This window comes from Rhincodon typus, chromosome 46, assembly GCF_021869965.1.
Source record: "Rhincodon typus isolate 14 chromosome 46, sRhiTyp1.1, whole genome shotgun sequence".
NCBI lineage: Eukaryota > Metazoa > Chordata > Chondrichthyes > Orectolobiformes > Rhincodontidae > Rhincodon > Rhincodon typus.
In genome coordinates, this window is record NC_063377.1 from 10,156,277 (window position 1) to 10,179,558 (window position 23,282).

The 23,282-nt window shown below is 42.6% G+C and overlaps 1 protein-coding gene across 1 annotated transcript in view; it reads left to right on the forward strand.

Moving 5' to 3' along the window:
• The window catches only part of LOC109925782 (pleckstrin homology domain-containing family O member 1-like), a 31,561-nt gene extending 9,265 nt beyond the window's left edge, over positions 1-22,296 (forward strand). The window contains exons 3-6 of the mRNA XM_048620323.1: positions 15,193-15,333; positions 17,752-17,856; positions 18,320-18,421; positions 22,240-22,296. Of these exons, the coding sequence (XP_048476280.1) occupies positions 15,193-15,333; positions 17,752-17,856; positions 18,320-18,421; positions 22,240-22,296 (405 nt within the window). The remainder of the gene's footprint in view (positions 1-15,192; positions 15,334-17,751; positions 17,857-18,319; positions 18,422-22,239) is intronic.
• Positions 22,297-23,282: the final 986 nt, after the last annotated feature.

The window sequence follows — 23,282 nt, forward strand, 5'->3', positions numbered from 1 at the left end:
ACGTTTCGGGAAGGGTCTAGGCCCGAAACGTCAGCCTCTCTGCTCCTATGATGCTGCTTGGCCTGCTGTGTTCATCCAGCCCTGCACCTTGTTGTCTCGGATTCTCCAGCATCTGCAGTTCCTACTATCACTGTTACTTTGCAATAGCTTTAGATCACATTTGATTTGACTTTGTGTCATTACTTTGAGATTCCTCTAGTATCTTTTACATATTGTTATGTAATGATAGTGTGGTCACTCTTAATTGCAAACAAACCATTTTCCTGTGAAGGCCATGTCCATGGCAATCCCTGAAATCTTTACATAAAAGCTGATTATTTCAACAACTGAGCTGGCATACAATTCAGTCCTTGGGATAAATCCAATGGTGGGATAAAATCATTTTTTAAAAATTCATTTGTGGGATGTGGGCATTGCTGGCTGGCCAGCATTTATTGTCTGTCCCTAGTTGCCCTTGAGAAGGTGATGGCGAGCTGCCTACTTGATTTGCTGCAGTCCACCTGCTGTAGGCTGACCCACAATGCTGTTAGGGAGGGAATTCCAGGATGTTAACCCAGTGACAGTGAAGGAATGGCAATATATTTCCAAGTCAGGTTGGTGAGGGGCTTGGAGGGGAACTTTCAGTGGATGGTGTTCCCATGTATCTGCTGCCGTTGTCCTTTTAGATGGAAGTGATCGTGGATTTGGAAGGTGCTGTCTGAGGCAATGACCTAGCCCAGGGATTCTGAGAACAACTGTAGTCTCTAGTTCCTGGGCTATATGGCCTGAGTTAGCTCAGGTCAGGTTCAGGGTTAACTTAGCACCTTCTGGTCGTTATGGGTCAGTATCACAGCAAGTGGTGCATTTACTGTGACATCAAGGGAGTCTCTGGTCATTTCTATACAGAGAGCATTGGCATCTGGGAATCAATGTGTGGAAAGGGAGAAGGAGTTGAGTGAGAGCAAAATTGTTGCATTCTAACCTTACATTTTTATACTTCCTGTTTTATTGAGTGAAGACAAAGTAGGGACAGTACAGTTGAGGTTTCATTCCACCGTCTGTCTGAACAGGAAAGCCACAAAATGTTGTACTTACAGATAAGTATTAGGCTGTAACTCACAGATCTCACAGCTCCAACACGTACCGCAGTGAATACATATCCAAATATACACATACACAGGTACAGATTGTGCACATTAGCACAATATGCTTACAAAGTGTGCACAACATGTTTACACCATACGTTCAGGAACACAGAATATATGTACAGATTACACACAGTGTGTCACAAATATGATCAGTTCAAATAAAAACAGATAACAGTTAAAAAAATCTGGAGATGGAAGTGAGCTAAAAATACCCAAAATGACTCATTACTTATTGAGTGTTTAAAAGTGTTTAAGAAGTGTTTGTTGGTGACACTCTCTAAGCCACACATTTACAAACCGCGATTAGCCAGCTAATTATATCTACCATAGAGAGAAACAGAGCGACATGGTTCACCTCCACAGCATCTCTAAGCCTTCCCTGTCCCTGCATCACTCACCTTGCTCCACAGTCATAATTTAGCCTCACCTTCTTGCCCATGGATTGTGGTCAGTTCCCTAAAGAATAAAAAAGTATATTTTAGTTGTAACATCTGCAATGGCAAAAGGTAGGTTTGTTAGTGTTAAATAGAGGAGGGCAGAAAGCTAGCACTGCAAAACCTTTCTAAAACCTGAGATGAGGGGTAGTCTATTTCCCTTCGTTGGAGTAGCTAAAACCTGCAATCTCTTGGTTGTGAAGGTGTGCTGGGCAAGAGCAACTGTGTACTCCAGGCCTGTTGCCAAACTCGGTGTAGATGAATCTTTACTTTTGAAGCTTCTTAATTTTATTGTCAGTGTATTTAAATAGTTGTTGTTAAAGGCGAAAAGTCAGTAGAGATGAGGGCAGTATTCCCTCTCGCCGCTTGGAGGGTCCGTGCACTCCAATCGGCACGCAGAACCACTGACCTCTGCTTCAGGAAGTCATTGCCACACACAGACCTTGGAGGTCCACACAGTGGCAGCGAGACTCAGAGAGAATGTAGGATGGAGGAGCTGTTACTAGAGAGAAAGGGGGTGGGGGGGTGGTATCGGCCTATAGCCTTTGCTATCCAATACCTTCTGTTATTTCTTGGTATCACAAATCAAATCAAATTGGCTGAAGATTGACACCTTTGATGGGTTAGGGGACAACGGGACTTCCAGAGGATGATGGATTGATCATCCACTTGGCACTTCCAGCTGAAGATTACAGCAAATGTTTCAGCCTTATCTTTTGCACTGATGTGCTGGGCTTCCACATTATTGATGATGGGGATATTTGTGGAGCCTCCTTCTCCAATGAGTTACTTAATTATCTATCACCATTCACGATTGAGTGTGGTAGGACGACAGAGCTTAGATCTGGTCCATTGGTTATGGACTTGCTTAGCTCTGTCTATCATTTGTTGCTTATGCTGTTTGGCAAGAAAGTAGGTACTGTTTTGTAGCTTTACCAAGTTCACCTCATTTTTAGGAATGCCTGGTGGTGCTCCTGGCATGATCTCCTGCACTCCTCACTGAACCAGGTTGATCTCTGGGTTTGATGGTAATGGTAAGTGGTGGCTACAACATTGCAGATTGTGTTGGAGTGTAATTCTGCTACTATTGATGACTGACAACACATACCCTAGAGTTGAGTTGCTAGATCTATCTCCACAAGGACTATATGGTGATCACTCTTGCCGATACCGCCACAGACAGATGCATTGGCGACAAGCAGATTGATGAGGATGAGGTCAAGTGTGTTTCCTTCACTACTTACTGCAGTCCCAATCTAGCAGGTGTTCAACACGGAAGAGAGCTGATTCATCAGCTTGGGGATGGCAGCAGATTTATTTAGCAGGAACTTGCCTTGCCATAGCACTTCATGGGGTTTGGAGTCAATGTTGAGGATGCCCAGGGCAACCTCACATTTATCATGGCTAATTCACCAAGCCTGCACATCCCTGGACACTACGAAGCGATTTAGCATGGCCAATCCACCTAACCTGTGCAACTTTAGACTGTGGGAGTAAACTGGAGCACCCAGAAGAAACTCACGCAGACGGGGAGAACGTGCCAACTCCATACAGACAGTCGCCCAAGGGTGGAATCAAACTTGGATCCTGCTAACCACTGTGATGCCCCTTGTTAGGACATTGCTTGTAAGATCTGATTCTATGAGTTTGATAACATCACACTGTTGCTTGACTGGTCTGTGAGGCAGCCCTGTCAATTTTGGCACTAGCTTCCGGATGTTAGTAGCAAGGACTTTACAATGTTGATAGGGCTGAGTTTGCCTTTGTTGTTTCCAGTGCTTTGGTTGGTGCTAGATTGTCTGTCTGGATTCATTCCTTTTATTGAGACTTTTTAGCTCTTTGATAAAACTAAATGGGTCTCTAAGCCATCTCAGAGGCAGTTAAGAGTCAACCACATTGCTGTGGGCCTGGAGTGATTTGTAGGCCAGACGAGATAATAATGGCAGATTTCCTTCCTGAAAGGACGTTAGGGAACCAGATGGATTTTAATGGCAATCAACAGTGGTTCCATGGTATTATTAGTTTTCTAATTCCACATTTTGTTTTGATTTTATTTCTATCATCTGTCATGGTGGGATTCGAACCTGAGGAGATAGAATAATTTCTGGGTCTCTGGAATATTAGTCCATTTCTCATTTGTAGCAGTCTGTCTGTGATACCGGCCAGAATAACTGCCACAAATCTCTTTTGCAATTTTTTTCAAATTTATGATTAGGTATCTTTCTAGCAGTAGTAGAGATCTTTGTTAAAACATTAAGCAGTACTAAGTTTAATTGATCAGCTTCACGGTCAAGGTCATAAGCATTGAGTATTGATCTTTTAACAGCTTCATAGTCTCAAAAAACAAACAAAGAACAAAGAAAATTACAGCATAAGAACAGGCCCTTCGACCCTCCAAGCCTGCGCCGATCCAGATCCTCTATCTAAACCTGTCACCTATTTTCCAAGGATCTGTATCCCTCTGCTCCCTGCCCATTCATGTATCTGTCTAGATACATCTTAAATGATGTTATCGTGCCCGCCTCTACCACCTCCGCTGGCAACGCGTTCCAGGCATCCACCACCCTCTGCGTAAAGAACTTTCCACACATATCTCCCTTAAACTTTTCCCCTCTCACCTTGAAATCGTGACCCCTAGTAATTGAGTCCCCCACTCTGGGAAAAAGCTTCTTGCTATCCACCCTGTCTATACCGCTCATGATTTTGTAGACCTCAATCAGGTCCCCCCTCAACCTCCATCTTTCTAATGTAAATAATCCTAATCTACTCAACCTCTCTTCACAGCTAGCACCCTCCATACCAGGCAACATCCTGGTGAACCTTCTCTGCACCCTCTCCAAAGCATCCACATCCTTTTGGTAATGTGGCAACCTGAACTGTACGCAGTATTCCAAATGTGGTCGAACCGAAGTCCTATACAACTGCAACATGACCTGCTAACTCTTGTACTCAATAGCCCGTCCGATGAATGAAAGCATGCCGAATGCCTTCTTGACCACTCTATCGACCTGCGTAGCGACCTTCAGGGTACAATGGACCTGAACACCCAGATCTCTCTGTGCATCAATTTTCCCCAGGGCTTTTCCATTTACCACATAGTTCGCTCTTGAATTTGATCTTTCAAAATGCATCACCTCGCATTTGCCTGGATTGAACTCCATCTGCCATTTCTTCGCCCAACTCTCCAATCTATCTATATTCTGCTGCATTCTCCGACAGTCCCCTTCACTATCTGCTACTCCACCAATCTTAGTGTCATCTGCAAACTTGCTAATCAGACCATCTATGCCTTCCTCCAGATCATTTATGTATATCACAAACAACAGTGGTCCCAACACTGGTCACAGTTCTCCATTTTGAGAAACTCCCTTCCACTACAACTCTGTTTCCTGTTGCCCAGCCAGTTCTCTATCCATCTAGCTCGTACACCCTGGACCCCATGCGACTTCACTTTCTCCATCAGCCTACCATGGGGAACCTTATCAAATGCCTTACTGAAGTCCATGAAAATGACATCTACAGCCCTTCCCTCATCTATCAACTTTGTCACTTATAGAACATAGAACATTACAGCGCAGTACAGGCCCTTCGGCCCTCGATGTTGTGCCGACCTGTGAAACCAATCTGAAGCCCATCTAACCTAAACTATTCCATTATCATCCATATGTTTATCCAATGACCATTTAAATGCCCTTAAAGTTGGCGAGTCTACTACTTTTGCAGGCAGGGCATTCCACGCCCTTACTACTCTCTGAGTAAAGAACCTACCTCTGACATCCGTCCTATATCTATCACCCCTCAATTTAAAGCTATGTCCCCTCGTGCTAGCCACCACCATCCGAGGAAAAAGGCTCCCACTGTCCACCCTACCTAATCCTCTGATCATCTTGTATGTCTTTATTAAGTCACCTCTTAACCTTCTTCTCTCTAACGAAAACAGCCTCAAGTCCCTCAGCCTTCCCTCACAAGACCTTCCCTCCATACCAGGCAACATCCTGGTAAATCTCCTCTGCACCCTTTCCAATGCTTCCACATCCTTCCTATAATGAGGTGACCAGAACTGTACGCAATACTCCAAGTGCGGCCGCACCAGAGTTTTGTACAGCTGCAACATGACCTCATGGCTCCGAAACTCAATCCCTCTACCAATAAAACCTAACACACCGTACGCCTTCTTAACAACCCTATCAACTGGGGTGGCAACTTTCAGGGATCTATGCACATGGACACCGAGATCTCTCTGCTCATCCACACTACCAAGAATCTTACCATTAGCCCAGTACTCTGTATTCCTGTTACTCCTTCCAAAGTCAATCACCTCACACTTTTCCGCATTAAACTCCAATTGCCACCTCTCAGCCCAGCTCTGCAGCTTATCTATGACCCTCTGTAACCTGCAACATCCTTCCGCACTATCCACAACTCCACCGACTTTGGTGTCATCCGCAAATTTACTAACCCATCCTTCTACGCCCTCATCCAGGTCATTTATAAAAATGACAAACAGCAGTGGCCCCAAAACAGATCCTTGAGGTACACCACTAGTAACTGAACTCCAGGATGAACCTTTCCCATCAACCACCACCCTCTGTCTTCTTACAGCTAGCCAATTTCTGATCCAAACCGCTAAATCACCCTCAATCCCATGCCTCCGTATTTTCTGCAATAGCCTATCATGGGGAACCTTATCAAACGCTTTACTGAAATCCATATACACCACATCAACCACTTTACCCTTCATCCATCTGTTTGGTCACCTTCTCAAAGAACTCAATAAGGTTTGTGAGGCATGACCTACCCTTCACAAAACCGTGTTGACTATCCCTAATCAAATAATTCCTTTCTAGATGATTATAAATCCTATCTCTTATAATCCTTTCCAACACTTTACCCACAACCGAAGTAAGGCTCACTGGTCTATAATTACCAGGGTTGTCTCTACTCTCCTTCTTGAACAAGGGGACAACATTTGCTAGTCTCCAGTCTTCTGGCACTATTCCTGTAGACAATGATGACATAAAGATCAAAGCCAAAGGCTCTGCAATCTCCTCTCTTGCTTCCCAGAGAATCCTAAGATAAATCCCATCCGGTCCAGGGGACTTATCTATTTTCACACCTTCCAGAATTGCTAACACCTCCTCCTTATGAACCTCAATCCTGTCTAGTCTCATAGCCTGTATCTCAGTATTCTCCTCGACAACATTGTCTTTTTCCTGTGTGAATACTGACGAAAAATATGCATTTAGCGCCTCTCCTATCTCTTCAGACTCCACGCACAACTTCCCACTACTGTCCTTGACTGGCCCTAATCTTACTCTAGTCATTCTTTTATTCCTGACATACCTATAGAAAGCTTTAAGGTTTTCCTTGATCCTACCTGCTAAAGACTTCTCATGTCCCCTCCTGGCTCTTCTTAGCTCTCTCTTTAGGACCTTCCTGGCTAACTTGTAACTCTCAAGCGCCCTAACTGAGCCTTCACGCCTCATCTCTACATAAGCCTCCTTCTTCCTCTTGACAAGAGATTCAACTTCTTTAGTAAATCACGGTTCCCTCGCTCGACCACTTCCTCCCTGCCTGACAGGTACATACTTCTCAAGGACACGCAGTAGCTGTTCCTTGAAGAAGCTCCATTTCCTCAAAGAATTCTATCAAGTTGGTGAGACATGACCTTCCCTGCACAAAACCATGCTGCCTATCACTAATAAGCCCATTTTCTTCCAAATCTAAATAGATCCTATCCCTCAGTATCTTCTCCAGCAGCTTCCCCACCACTGATGTCAGGCTCACCGGTCTATAATTACCTGGATTATCCTTGCTACCCTTCTTAAACAAGGGCACAACATTAGCAATTCTCTAGTCCTCCGGGACCTCACCCGTGCTCAAGGATGCTGCAAAGATATCTGTTAAGGTCCCAGCTATTTCCTCTCTCGCTTCCCTCAGTAACCTGGGATAGATCCCATCTGGACCTGGGGACTTGTCCACCCTAATGCCTTTTAGAATACCCAACACTTTCCCCCTCCTTATGCCGACTTACATAAGAACATAAGAACTAGGAGCAGGAGTAGGCCATCTGGCCTCTCGAGCCTCCCCCGCCATTTAATAAGATCATGGCTGATCTTTTTGAGACTCAGCTCCAATTACCCGCCCATAACATAACCCTTAATTCCTTTACTGTTCAAAAATTTATCTAGCCTTGCCTTAAAAACATTCAGCGAGGTAGCTTCAACCGCTTCACTGGGCAGGGAATTCCACAGATTCACACCCTTTGGGTGAAGAATGAAGAATGAAGACCTCAGTCCTACATCTGGTTCCCTTTATTTTGAGGCAGTGCCCTCTAGTCCTCGTTTCACCTGCTAGCGGAAACAACCTCCCTGCCTCCACCTTATCTATAATCGTATATGTTTCTATAAGATCTCCCCTCATTCTTCTGAATTCCAATGAGTATAATCCCAGTCTACTCAGTCTCTCCTCATAATCCAACCCTCTCAACTCTGGAATCAACCAAGTGAATCTCCTCTGCACCCCCTCCAGTGCTAGTATATCTCTTCTCAAGTAAGGAGACCAAAACTGCACACAGTACCCCAGGTGTGGCCTCACCAGGACCCTATACAGCTGCAGCATAGCCTCCCTGTTTTTAAACTCCATCCCTCCAGCAATGACAGACAAAATTCCATTTTCCTTTTTAATTACCTGCTGCACCTGCAATCCTACTTTTAGCGATTCATGCACAAGGACACCCAAGTCCCTCTGCACAGCAGCGTGCTGCAATTTTTTACCATTTAAAACATAGTCCATTTTGCTGTTATTCCTACCAAAATGGATGACCTCACACTTATTAACATTGTACTTCATCTGCCAGATCTTTGCCCACTTACTTAGACTGTCTATATCCCTCTGCAGACTTTCAGTGTCTTCTGCACACTTTGCTCTACCACTCACCTTAGTGTCATCTGCAAATTTTGACACACCACACTTAGTCCCCAACTGCAAATCATTTATGTAAATTGTAAACAATTGCGGTCCCAACACTGATCCCTGAGGCACACCACTAGCCACTGACCGCCAACTAGAAAAACACCCATTTACCCCTACTCTTTGCTTTCTACTGGTCAACCAATCCTCTATCCATGCCAATACATTACCTGTAATACTGTGCAACTTTATCTTATGTAGCAGCCTTTGGTGTGGCACCTTGTCAAATGCCTTCTGGAAATCCAGATACACCACATTCACATGTTCCCCATTGTCCACCATGCAAGTAATGTCCTCAAAGAATTCCATCAAATTAGTTAAACATGACCTACCCTTCATGAACCCATGCTGAGTGTTCCCAATGGGACAATTTATATCCAGATGTCTTGCTCTTTCTTCCTTAGTGATAGATTCAAGCATTTTCCCCACTACCGAAGTTAAGCTAACTGGCCTATGGTTACCTGCTTTTTGTCTACTTCCTTTTTTAAACAGTGGCATCACATTGGCTGTTTTCCAATCTGCGGGAACCACCCCAGAGTCCAGTGAATTTTGGTAAATAATTACTAGTCCATTTGCTATTTCCCCCATCACCTCTTTTAGTACCCTGGGATGCATTTCATCCCAGGATACTAGACTTGACCTAGAGTAATCAAACATCTATCCCTAACCTCAACATCCATCATGTCCCTCTCCTCGGTGAATACCGACGCAAAGTACTCATTCAGAATCTCACTCATTTTCTCTGACTCCTCACATAACTTCCCTTCTTTGTCCTTGAGTGGGCTAACCCTTTCTCTAGTTACCCTCTTGCTCCTTATGTATGAATAAAAGGCTTTGGGATTTTCCTTAACCCTGTTTGCTAAAGATATTTCATGACCCCTTTTAGCCCTCTTAATTCCTCGTTTCAGATTGGTCCTACTTTCCCGATATTCTTCCAAAGCTTCGTCTGTTTTCAGTCGCCTAGACCTTATGTATGCTTCCTTTTTCCTCTTTGCTAGTCTCACAATTTCACCTGTCATCCATGGTTCCCTAAACTTGCCCTTTCTATCCCTCATTTTCACAGGGACAAGTCTGTCCTGCACTCTAATCAACCTCTCTTTAAAAGCCTCCCACATATCAAGTGTGGATTTACCCTCAAACAGCTGCTCCCAATCCACATTCCCCAGCTCCTGTCGAATCTTGCTATAGTTTGCCTTCCCCCAATTTAGGACTCTTCCTTTAGGACCACTCTCGTCTTTGTCCATGAATATTCTAAAACTTATGGAATTGTGATCACTATTGGTCTCAGTTGCTGTTCTGACAAGCTGTTGAGTACCTTCATATCTGTACCTATTAAAACATTCTGCAACATCTAGGTCCAAACATTTTTCATCTTCACAGCTATCTTTTCAAATGAGGTGAAATATCTTTCCACTCCATCCTCTGTAAACGTAGGCATTAAATGTAGATATTACCCCCTCCCTCTTCTTCCTAGCTTCATTCTAAATGTCTCACCAAGCCATGTTGTCTGAGTCTGTGTTGTTCTTTCTCTCTTTGGAGATTAAAGCTTTAATTCCATTTCCCGTTTCATTGCTCTTCGTTTTTCTTTCTCTCACTTTACAATTCAAGCTCTCTCATTTCCATTTCTCTCTCTTTCTCAAGTTCAAATTTTAAAATTAATTTCTAACTGAATTCTAGCTAAGTCTCATGCTGACGTATCCATTTCAGGTCTCCCTACTTATAAGTCTAAATGCTGCATAACTAAGTATTTCATCCTTACAAAATCTTGCTTTTATTTCTGTCTTAAATTTATCTGCTAACTCTCTGAGTAGCCTTAGTCAAAGATTTCAAATAATCTACTGTTATAATTTCTATTCCCAGAAAAATCTTACCAATAGTTAGACATTTTGAAAGTCCAATTCTTGTCACAGATATTACCTGTAACATTAACAGCCCATTTTTATGTTCAGTACCTGCATGTATTCATTTATTTAAAAGATTCAAATACCCCTCTTAAATTCAATTAACTTCTATCCTGCCAAGAACTCCCACACTGATAAGTTTCCAGCTGACAGTAATATTAGATAAATCAGTTTCCAGAATGAAACCTGGCTTGACAGACTATGAGTTTTATTTTTGTGATTTTTTTTTATCATGATGATCAGTCACTGAATGCATTCACACAAAGCAGTTGGTATACTTTTAACAAAAGAACACATGTTTATTAACCAAAATAAGTGAAAACAATTTTTTTATAAGATAATTTTACAAGGTTTTATCATAAACATCAAAAATAAAGATTCAACCCCATTTCTTAGCAATATCCTTTACAGACACTCAATACCGCTGAAGTATCATTACTATCTTCACTCTTTCTTTTCTTATTAAACTATTGAGGTCACAAACATTTTTAAAAATTTTCTGCACAGTCACCAGATGTGATTCCCTTTATCTCTCCCAGAGACACAGATGGGCTAACAAACTAACTTCCTCACTGAACTCTAAGGAAAGCTCTACTTGGACTGCTAAAACAACTTAAAGACTTCTTTCCAGCTCTGATGGCTTGGAGACTGCCAAACATAAGCTGTCCTCCTTGTACAGTAGTTTTCCTCTTGTAAACTAAATCTGCTTGTGGCCTTTGACCTCTGTTTGTAGGTAAAATGTGTGAAATACTCAAATTTGTAAACGCTATGGTAATTCAAAACTAGAGGGCATAGGTTTAAGGTGACAGGGGAAATATTTAAAAAGGAACTGAGGAGTAACGTTTTCATGCAGTGTGAAGCATATATGAACGAGCTACTAGAGAAAGTGGTGGAGGCTGGTACAGTTACAACATTTAAAAGGCACAGGTAGATAGGGTGGTTGAGAAGGCATTTAGCACACTTGCCTTCATTGCTCAGACCATTTAGTATAGGAAGTGAGGTTGTATAGGATGTTGGTGAGGCCTCTTCTGGATTACTGTGTACAGTTCTGGTCACCCTACTATAGGAAGGATATTATTAAAGTGGAGAGGGTTCAGAAAAGATTTACCGGGATGTTGCCAGGAATGGAGGGTTTGACTTATAAAAACAAGCTGGGACTTTTTTCACTGGAGCGTAGGAGGTTGAGGGGTGACATTTTGGGGTTTATAAAATTGTGAAGGGCACCAATTAGGTGAATAGCAAAGCTCTTTTTCCTTAGATGGTGGAGTTCAAAACTAGGAGTCATATTTGTAAGGTGAGAGGAGAAAGATTTAAAAAGGACATGAGGGTCAATATTTTTACACAGAGAGTGGTTAGTGTGTGGAATGAACTGCCAGAGGAAGTCGTGAATGCAGGTACAGTAACAACGTTTAAAAGACATTTGGACAAGTACATGAATAGGAAATGTTTGGAGGTATATGGGTCAAATGCAGGCAGGTGGGACTAGTTTAGTTTGGGAACAAGGTCAGATTGGGACTAGTTGGATGAGAAGTCTGTTTCCTTGTTGTATGACACTATAAATGGGACTAGGTCAGATTGGTATATCTGGTCAGCATGGGCTGGTTGGACTGAAGGGTCTGTTTCCATGCTGTATGACTCTATAATTATCTCACCAGGTGGTTTATCTGGTCATTTAGCTTAAAAGCCACATGCTTTTTTGATATTTTGTCCAAATACTATAAAAAATGTTTCTGACCTCGAATCCAATCACCGTCATAGAACTAAAACTAAAAATTTATTTCCGTCTACTTTAGAACTCATGTTACCCAACAATAACAATATATGTTAAACCATCACTGTAGAGAGGGGGAATGTTGTCAGTGGAAGGGAGAAGCCATCATGAAAGAGTGGGAGAGCTGTCATTGGGAGAGGGTTGTCTGTATAGACAGTGAACTGTCAGTAAAGAGGCAGAGCTCTTGGTAGAGAGTTGGAGAGTTAGTAAAAGAGGGAGCTGTTGCTAGAGACAGGAAGCTGCTAGGAGGAAGTGGGGTAGTTTGTCTGTCTATGTAGAGAAAAGCTGTCAGTAGAAAGGGGGAGATATCAGAAGAGAACAAGGAATTGGTCGGAAGAGACAAGGGGAATAGTCGTGCTCACCTTTCTTTCTTCTGCGTGACCACCTACGTATGTGTGCGGCAACAAGGTCTGGAATGGGAGATCAAAGCTGCAAATAGTGTTATCACACTGATTGCTGTTTGCAGACACTTGGAGCAGCTGTGTGTGCACATGTCTTAAGATAGAATGTTGGTAGTTGGGAAAGAGGGGACTGATATCGGTAGAGGGATGGGATATTGGGAGAGAGAGGGGAAGCATAGGTAGAGAAGGGAAGCAGTTGTTAGGAAGGGAACGCTGTCAGAGTGAGTGGTTAGAAGAGGAGGGAGCTGTTGGTAGAGACAGGGAGAGCTGTCTTTCAAGAAGGGAAAGCTGTGAGTAGATTCAGGAGGTGGTATTGGAAAAGAAAGGAGCAATTGTTAAAGGCAATCTTTCTGTAAAGAGAGGGGATGGGGGCTGCCACAGAAGGAACGAAGAGCTGTTGGTAAAGAAGGGAAGTCTGTCAGCAGAGAGGAAGAAAGCTGTCACTCGAGAGGTAGAGAGACGGAGTTGTGTCAGTAAAGAGGAAAGAACTTTTAGTAGAGCACTGTTAAAAGAGTGTTGTCAGTGGACAGAGGGGCAATAGAGAGGAGGAGAGTTTTGGTACAGTGAGGAAGAGCTCTTGATAGGGAGAGAGTAGTCATAGAGAGTGGAGCTGTCCACAGAGTGAGGGACAGCTGTTTGTCCACAGAGAGAGAGAGGGATAGCTGGCTAGAGAGATCAACAGCACTGTCATTAAAGAGTAGGAAAGATGTCAGCAGACAGTGAGCAAGCTGTCAGTTGGGAGCTTTCAGCAGAGAGGAGGTGGAGAATTGTCAATAGACAGTGAGAGAGCTATCAGTAGGGAATCAACCAGGAAAGAACAAGAGAGCTGTTGGTAGACAGGTGGCACCTGTCAGTAGAGAGAGGGAAAATTTGTTGATAGTGGGATGGAGAGCAACAGAAAGAGAAATGTAGAGTTGATGGGTGTGTGGAGGGTGAGTTCCTTCCACTAGGGATCCTTTCTAGCGTCAGTAAACCCATCACATGCACCCACATTTAATGATTCACTGTGGAGAGTGATCATGAACCCAGACTTTGCCATTTAACTGCTGTTAGAGGTCAGCCCTGAATATTGTTTCAAGGTCATTGATGATGTTGCCTGGAGATTGGTTACTTGATTTCCCCAAAAGTATTTTATTTCCATCCCATGTAACATTCATTTGTGATGTTTAGTGACACTGCTTGTTTGACACAGGAGGCTTATAAATATAAGCACTTTGTTAATGATTAGGACAAGGGGATTGTGGCAGTGACTATGTGAAAGAATATATCAATTTTAAAATGAATATTTCATTTCCTGTGTTTTTTAAAAAATGTTATTCAAAACTGGAGTTCTCTTTAACGAGGGAGAGAATCCCAGGATGTCTCCTCACTTCCCTTCTTTGTCCTAAGTATTAATTCCAGGAACAGGCTTGAGTTTTCAAAGGGAGTAATTCCCAAAGATGTTGCAGTGTTCTGGAAAAAACAGCAGTTTCATTTCCGGAGGCAAACTGCAGACTCTGTCTTAAAGGGTGGGTTGGGGGTTTGAACTGTGTTCAGGTGAGCCTTTGACCGTATTAATTCCTATCGTAGAATTTTGGTGCAAAAGTGAATGAATAAATGATTTATTCATTGTTACTTGCATTTTACAGTGAATAATATCGTAAAATACAGTGAAAAACTTCAACAATCGCCACAATCTGGCGCCATTTCTGAGAAGTTAGGTGGCTATCCACAATGTGTCATAAACTTAGTTCCTTACTCAGGCCACATGGCATTCTTATGTCAGTTTCATTCTGACTACAGGATGGCTACATCCAACCATACCAGTCATCAAGTTTCCATTCCTGATTGCCATCCTGTGACCATCATGGATAGTGTATGTGGTTTTGCCTTGACTACTCCTTAAGTCAAATAGTCTGTCCATGTTCATGTGAGGGATGATCATTTGAGATACACAGCTGGTCCCCAGTAAGGGAGGATGGATAAAGGAAGAGAATGCCTGAGAAAGAATGTTTGGTGTTTTGGTGTAGCAGCATGATGAATGTGACTAAATGTTGAACACCCTTATTATGGGTGTGGAGATAGTAGGAACTGCCGATGCTGGAGAATCTGAGATAACAAGGTGTAGAGCTGGATGAACACAGCAGGCCAAGCAGCATCAGAGGAGCAGGAAAGCTGACATTTTGGGTCTGGATCCTTCTACACCTTGTTATCTCTTATTATGGGTGTGATTCTTTAGAATACATTCCAGTGCAATATGGTTGTTCTGCCTTGCACTTGTAGCTGTGATTTGTGTGGAGGGTTTGAGCGTCAGACCAGGTGTCAATTGCCTATAGTCGTTATACTGCACACTATCTTTACACCCTTGCCCTCTTGTGCTGTCTCCAAATATTAAACTCCCACCGATTGGCAAGCATTGCAGTTAGTGTCTGGGAAAAGACTGAGGAGAGGCAGCAGTTTCACAGATACTTCTGACCACTTTTGCTTCCTTGGTTTCGGTTTGATGGTGACAAAGTGCTGAGGCTTGAGGGATGGGTGAGACAGGGTAGATCCCTCTTTTAGTTCTCAATAGGCCCTTCAACACATCCTGCCTGTTACACTTCACAGGTGAAAGATGAGAAGGTGGCTCTAGATAAGTTTGACCTGACAGACTACGAGAAATGTGAAGAACTGCGCAAATCAAAAAGCCGAAGCAAGAAGAACCATAGCAAATTCACATTGGTCCGCAGCAAACAGCCCGGTAACACGGTGAGCCCCTCTTTGTGTACACAATGCTATCTGATGTTTGTGATCTGTTTCCCTTGAAACCGCTGAGCACACTCCCTTCCCACCAGCCTCTCCACTGGAGAGCAAGATGTTCTTTCTGTCTATAAGAACACGGCCCTGTGCATTAATACACATAGTTACCCGTACATGCTACTGTGTCACACTGCTTGCCCGACTGACATTCCTCAATTGGTTGTCAATGTTTTTTTTGCACAGTCAGGATTATTTCAACTCAACAGATAGGTGATAGCTTTTCACGGCTCATTAATGCGCTGATCAATCAGACTTAACCTGCCTGGTTTAAGATTTAATGAAAGCCTGGAGTTTAACTGTCACTCATCATTAAATGGTGCATTCTCCACAACTACATCCCTACTACTCAGAATCCACTTTCTAACCAATCTGTACTCTTCTTTCATGCAGTATAAATGTCGTTGTGCCCTTGAATTAGTATTCTTGCAAATTGTCCTGATGAGTGCAAGACAACAGTCTTTAAAAATGTGTCTTTAGTCAGCAACACTCAAAACATATTGTCTGACCATTGTCATATTGGCTGTATTTTGGAACTTCCTGTACAGAAATTACAATGCATTACAACAGTGATTGCATGTTAAATTTATATCACGTTGGCTGCATAGTATGTTGGAATGTCCTGAAATTATGAACGATGCTGTATAAATTCTTCTCCCAAAATATTACATCTACATTTCAGTTTAAATACACCATGAATAAATAGCAGTGGAATATTACAGAGTTATATGTTTGGTGTCAGTTTCATTGTTATGGTAATACTGTCATCACCATAGAATCATGCAGCACAGAAACAGATTCTTCGGTCCAACCAGTCCATGCCGAACATAATCCCAAATGAAACTAGTCCCACCTGCCTGCTCCTGGACCATACGCCTCCAAATCTTTCCTATTCATGTATCTATCCAAATATCTTTTAAACATTGTAATTGTACCCGCATCCACCACTTCCTCAGGAATTTCATTCCACACGTGAACCACCCTCTGAGTAAAAAATTTGCCTCTCATGTCTTTTTTAAATCTCTCCCCTCTCACCATAAAAATGTAGCCCCTAGTCTTTAAATCCCCCACTCTAGGAAAAAGACAACTACCATTGACTCTATCTATACCTCTCATTATTTTATAAGCTTTATCAGGTCACCTCTCAACCTCCTGCGCTCCAGTGAAAAAAGTCCTAGCCTATCCAGCCTTTCTTTATAACTCAAACCTTCCATACCCAGCAACATCCAGTAAATCTTTTCTGAACCCTCACCAGTTTGATAATATCCTTCCTATAACTGGGCAACCAGAACAGGACAAAGTATTCCAGAAGAGGCCTCACCAATGTCCTGTACAACCTCAACATAACGTCCCAATTCCTTTACTCAAAGGACAAGTGCAAAGGCAAGTGCGCCAAACGCCTTCTTAACCACCCTGTCTATATGTGATGCAAACTTCAAAGAATTAGGTACCAGCACCCGTAGATCCCTTTGTTCTACAACACTCCCCAAGGCCCTATCATTCATTGTATAAGCCCTACCCTTGTTTGTTGTATCAAAGTACAATATCTCACATTTATCCAGATTGAACTCCATCTGCCATTTTTCAGCCCATTGACCCATTTGATCAAGATCCCTCTATAATCTTAGAAAACCTTCTTCACTGTCTATTCTGCCACCAATTTTGGTGTCGTCCGCAAACTTACTAACCATGCCTTCTATATTCTCATCCAAATCATTTACATAAATGACAAACAGAAGAGGACCCAGAACCAATCCCTGTGGAATACTGCTGGTCACAGGCGTCCAGTCCGAAAAGCAACCCTCCACTGTCACTCTCAGTCTCCTGCCATTAAGCCAATTTGTGAATCCAACTGGAAAGCTCACTCTGAATCCCATGTGACCTAACTTTACTAATTAGTCTACCATGTGGAACCTTGTCAAAGGCTTTACTAAAATCCAAATAAACATTGCCATCATCAATCTTTCTGGTAACTTCCTAAAAAAACTCAAGCAAGTTTGTGACACATGATTTTCCTTGCACAAAACCATGCTGATTATCCCTAATCAATTTTTGCCTCCCTAAATGTCCATAAATCCTATATTTTATAATCACCTCCAACAATTTACCCACAACCGAAGTCAGACTCACAGGTCTATAGTTCCCCAGTTTCTCCTTACAACCTTTGTTAAACAAAGGTACAACATTAGCCACTCTCCAGGCACCTCATCCATAGTTATAGATAATGCAAATATTTCTGCAAGGGGTCTTGCAATTTCCTCCCCTACTACACAATATTCTGGGATACATCAGATCAGGTTCCAGAGATTTATCTACCTTTATATTGTTCACATTACTCAGTCAACCCTGTCCATATGTATCTCCTTCCAGGTACCAAACCTGGTCTTCCTAGCTGTGAGCCCCGAGGAGAAAGAGTCATGGATTAACGTTCTGAGCAGTGCGCTCAGCCGAGCAAAGAACCGTGTCCTTGATGAGGTAATGACATACATCATGCTTTATGAACAAGGTGCCCCAGACCATGAATTCAACAGTGTTAAAATGGTATAGCACAGACACTGTAGAGAGAATTTTACTCTACATCTATCCCTGTGCTGTCCCTGTCCTGGGAGTGTTTGATGGGGGAACAGTGTAGAGGGAGCTTTACTCTGTCTCTAACCCCATGCTGTCCCTGTCCTGGGAATGTTGTTGGAGGACAGTGTGGAGAGAGTTTTACTCTGTATCTAACCCCATGCTGTTCCTGTCCTGCGAGTGTTTGATGGGGGACAGTGTATATGAGGTTAGTACATTTGTGTTTACTTAAATGTGGGGGGGAGGGGGGTGAGTTGAGGGTGTGCATGTGCACGCATGTGTGTGTGGGGGGGTGTTTGCTCCTGCATTTGTGGCTGATGTGCTTGTCATAGAGCGTAGTTTCCACTCCTGTCATGTGTTTTGATTTCAGGTCACTGTCGACGAAGAAAGCTTTCTTGCTCACCCAACTAGAGACCGAGTAAAAATCCAGCACTCTCGCCGACCGCCCACTCGTGGCCACTTGATGGCAGTGGTGAGTGGATTCCTCATTATATACAAATGCACTGTTCAGAAGTAGGGTACAACTGAAGCAAAACATCTCTAACTTTTGTATTCTATTCCTCTTGCACTAAACTCCAACATTCTATTTCCCTTCTCAACCACTTGTTGCACCTGCAAACTAACTTTGTGATTCATGTACTAGGATACCTAGATCCCTCCTCCACCTTCAAATTTAAACAAATGCTGCTTTTCTATTCTTCCTGTCAAAATGGACAAGTTCACATTTCCTCAAATTATACTCCACCTATCAATTTCTTTGCCCTCTCAACCTGTCAATATCTCTTAGCAGACTCCTTATATCCTCCTTAGAGCTTATTTTCCTACCTATCTTTGCGAAATCAGTAAATTTTAACAGTCCCTTCAACCAAGTCATTGATATCAATTGTAAATAATTGAGGTCCCAGCACCAATTCCTGTGGCACACCATTTGTTACTTCTTGCCAAACTGGAAGTGACCTGTATATACCTACACACTGTTTCCTGTCAATTAGATCAGGTGGCTAGGTGGCTGGTTTGTGATACAAAGTGATGCCAACCTGCACCAGCTGAGGTTACTGTGAAAGACACTGCTTCTCTACCTTTTGCCTTGCCTGAAGTGTGGTGACCCTCATGTTAAACTGCAAGTAGACTCTTTCCAATGAGACAGCAGCCCTGTGGTCTGGTAAGACTCTGCCGAAATTTTATCCATACTATTACATTACCCCATATACCATGAGCTTTTATCTTGGGTTGTGGACTTTGATCTGGCAGCTTTGAAATTTCTTCCGGAATCTAAGTACAGCACATCCACACAAGACCCCTTAATCACATTGCTCATTACTTCCTCAAAGAACTTTAACAAATTAGTCAGCATGATTTCTCTTTCACATAGCCATGTTGACTCTTTACAATTGTATTAATATTTTCTAAGTTCTCTGCTGTATCCTATTGAATAAAAATCTACCTGACAATGTAAAAAATTGCCCAGATTATGTCCTGTGCACAAAAGGCAGGACAAATCCAACCCAGACTATTACCACCCCATCGGTCTACTCTTGATCATCAGTAAAGTAAACGAAAGGTGTCATCAACAGTGCTGTTAAATAACATCTGCTCAGCAATAATCTGCTCACTGACACTCAGTTCAGGTCCTGCCAGGGACACTCAGCTCCTGACCTCATTCCAGGCTTGGTTCAAACAGGGGCAATTAAATACATATTTCAGTTATGTCTTCACAAAGGAGGACACAAATAACATCACAAAAAATATCAATAATCACAGGGTCTAATGGGAAGGAGGAACTGAAAGAAATTAGTATTAATAGTGAAATGTTATTGTGGAAACTAACAGGAAGGGGAAGCTGTGCTTGACTAATCTTCTGGAATTTTTTGAGGTAACCTGTGGACTGGTTAAGGGGAGCCAGCGGATGTGGTTTATTTGGATTTTCAGAAGGCTTTTGATAAGGTCCGACATTCAAAATTAGTATTCATGGGATTAGAGATCGTGTACAGAAATGGACTGAGAGCTGGTTGGCAGACAGAAAATGAAGAATAGGAATAAACGTGTCTTTTTCTGATTGGCAGGGAGTGACTAATGGGGCAGTGAAGGGATCAGTGCCTTGACCCCAGATATTCACAATATATATTAACGATTTAGATGAGGGAACTAAATTTAATATCTCCAAATTTGCAGATGACACAAAGCTGGGTGGAAGGGTATGCTCTGGGAAGGATGCAGAGAAATTTCAGTACAGTTTGGACATGTTAAATAAGTGAGGAAATGGGTGGCAGATGCAATATAATGTAGATAATTGTGAGTTTATCCACTCTGGTGGTAAAAACAGGCTGGTAGATTATTATCTGAATGGTGATAAATTGGGGAAGGGGGAAGTTTAACAAGGTCTGGGTGTTCTCGTACACCAGTTGCTGCAAGTAAGCATGGAGGTGCAGCAGGTGGTGAAGAGGCAAATGGTATGCTAACCGTCATAGCAAGAAGATTCGAGTAAAGGAACAGAAATGTCTTGCTACAACTCTACAGATCATTGGTAAAACCAACAACTCTGGAAGTATTGTGTGTAGTTTTGACCTTTTTGTATGAGGAAGTATGTTCTGGCTACTGAGGGAGTACAAAGAAGATTTACCAAACTGATTGTTGGGATGGCAGAACTGAGATATGGGGAGACACTGGATCAATTAGGATCATATTCACTAAAGTTTAGAAAAATGAGGGGGGATCTCAAAGATATTTATAAAATTCTCAAGCATTAGACATGATAGATGCAGAAAGGATGTTTTCAATGACCAGGGAGTCGAAAACCAAAGGGGCATAGACTAAGGTTAAGAGGTAGGTCTTTTAGGACAGAAATGAGGAGAAATTTCTTCATGCAGAGACTAGTAGGCCTATGGGAATTCTCTGCTATAGGAAATTATTGAGGCCAAAAAATTGAAGACTTTCAAGAAAGATGTAGATAAAACTCTTAGGACTAAAAGGACCAAAGAATAAGTGGAGAAAGTGGGAAGAGTGAACTGATTTGGATGATCACCCATGATTATAATGAACGGTAGAGCAGGCTCAAAGGGCAGAATGGCCTACAGCTACTCCAAATTCTACATTTCTGTTTGGTATAGGTAGACCCAGATTACCATCAGAGAGGAAGTGCTAGTATTGTGATACTTCTGACAAGAGGCAAGTAACATCCGCGTCACACAAGTAATAGGTAATAACCATCTCCAACAAGAGCAAATCTAATCATGGTCCCTTGACATATAATTGCATTATCATTGCTGAGAGCCCCTCTCCCTGAATCCAAATGTGAACATCGTGGGAGGGTGGGGGCATGGGTGGAGGTGGGGGTTATCCTTGACCAGAAACTGAATTGGATGAGCCTCATAAATACTATGGCTATAAAAACAGGACTTAGCTGGGAATCCTGCAGTGAATAGCTCACCTCCTGACTCCCCAAAATCTGCCCACCATCTACAAAACACAAATCAAGAGTGTGATGGAATACTCGCCACTTATTTGGATGACTGCAGCTCCAACAGTACTCAAGAGGCTTGATGCTTTCCAGGACCAAGCAGCATGTACTAAGTACAAAATGTATTGTATAACTTCACCAAGGCTTCTCAGGCAGCACCTTCCAAAAACCATGATGACATCCATTCAGTACAAAGCAGTCCCCTTGATTGGGACCATATCCTCCAGTCCCTCCACCACTGACGCTCAGTAGCAGCAGTGTGTACAATTTACAAGTTGCGCTGCAAAAATTCACCAGCTAATCCCAGTGATGGTGCATGAAACTATCATCGATTTTGTTAAAATCCATCTGGTTCTCTGATATCCTTTAGGGAGGATAGAAAGTACGCTCTAAATCCACCAACACTTCCATCTCGAAGATAAGGGCAGCAGATACATGGAAATACACCACCTACAAGTTCCCCTCAAGCCAGTCACTATCCCAACTTGTAAATATATCGCTGTTCCTGCCCTGTTGCTGGATCAAAATCCTGGAATTCCCTCCCTAAGGGCATTGTAGGTCTACCTACAGTAAGTAGACTGCAGCAGTTCAAGAAGGCAGCTCACCACCTTCTCAAGGGTAATTATGAACAGAAAATAAATGCTGGCTCACCCAGTGACACCCATGACCCATGCATGAATAAAAAATAAAATAGGGATGAGCAACAAATGTTGGTCCAGTCAGCAACACCCTCATCCATGAAACTAAAAAACTCTAGCATTTTCCCTCTAAAAGATGTGAAGTTAACTGGCACATAACTTTCCTGTTTTCTGTCTTTTCTCTTTCTTGAATAGAGAAGTCACACTCCACTGTTTTCCGATCTGATGGGACCTCAACTTCACTTAGTGTAGTCCACGACCTAACAGAGTGCAGTTACAGAAATATTGGGAAGGGTTGGTCTGTGGTTGGAACAATATTGGAAACTTCTACCTTAGAAATCCTTGAAAACAGCGGGATTCAATGCTGTGTGCAGGTTTAGGGAGGTTTCACAGATAAAGGAATTAGGTCAGGAGCTCAATCCTAGAATTTCAGTAAGTTGTGGTTGATGGTCCCTTTAAGCTCCATTGCTGTGGAGCAACATGAAAGATCTCAGACAACAAGGTGCAGGGCTGGATGAACACAGCAGGCCAAGCAGCAGATCTCACACAAGTTCTTCACAAATTGGCCTCTTTCAGTTACCATATGTATGGATGAACAAATAACACCTGAACAAATTATCTGCACACTCCATAAAGAAATTAGAGGGCGGAACACCTGTCTAAGCTGGCATTCAGTCGGTAATACTCCCTCACTAGATGTAAATTTCATTTCAGATACAGATGACACATGTTGACCAATCTTAGCACAACAGGAAACTCCATTTAACCCCAAAACAGCAAGTCAATAGAGGCCTACTCAAGTGGCAACATTGGCTCCAGGCTTTAAGCCTTCACAGCCTGTGGGAGAGACTGGAATTGACTAGTTGGGCATGGAACAACTGAGTAAATTTGGGAGCTATCCTACGTTCAGTTGATTTAAGAACTCAGCAGCTGCTTTCACCCAATTGTCAAATGGCTGGGGCATTATAACTCTTCTTTATTCCTCTACTGAATGGGAGCAAAGCCTCCATTGTTGCCTATCCCTAATTGCCCTTGAACTGAGTGGCTTGGTAGGACCATTTCAGAGAGTAGTTAAATGTTAACCACATTGCAGTGGTTCTGAAATTACATGTTGTGCAGACCAGGCAAGGACAGCAGATTTTCCTCCCTAAAGGATATCAGAGAACCAGAGATAGTAGGAACTGCAGATGCTGGTGAATCTGAGACAACAAGGTGCAGGGCTGGATGAACACAGCAGG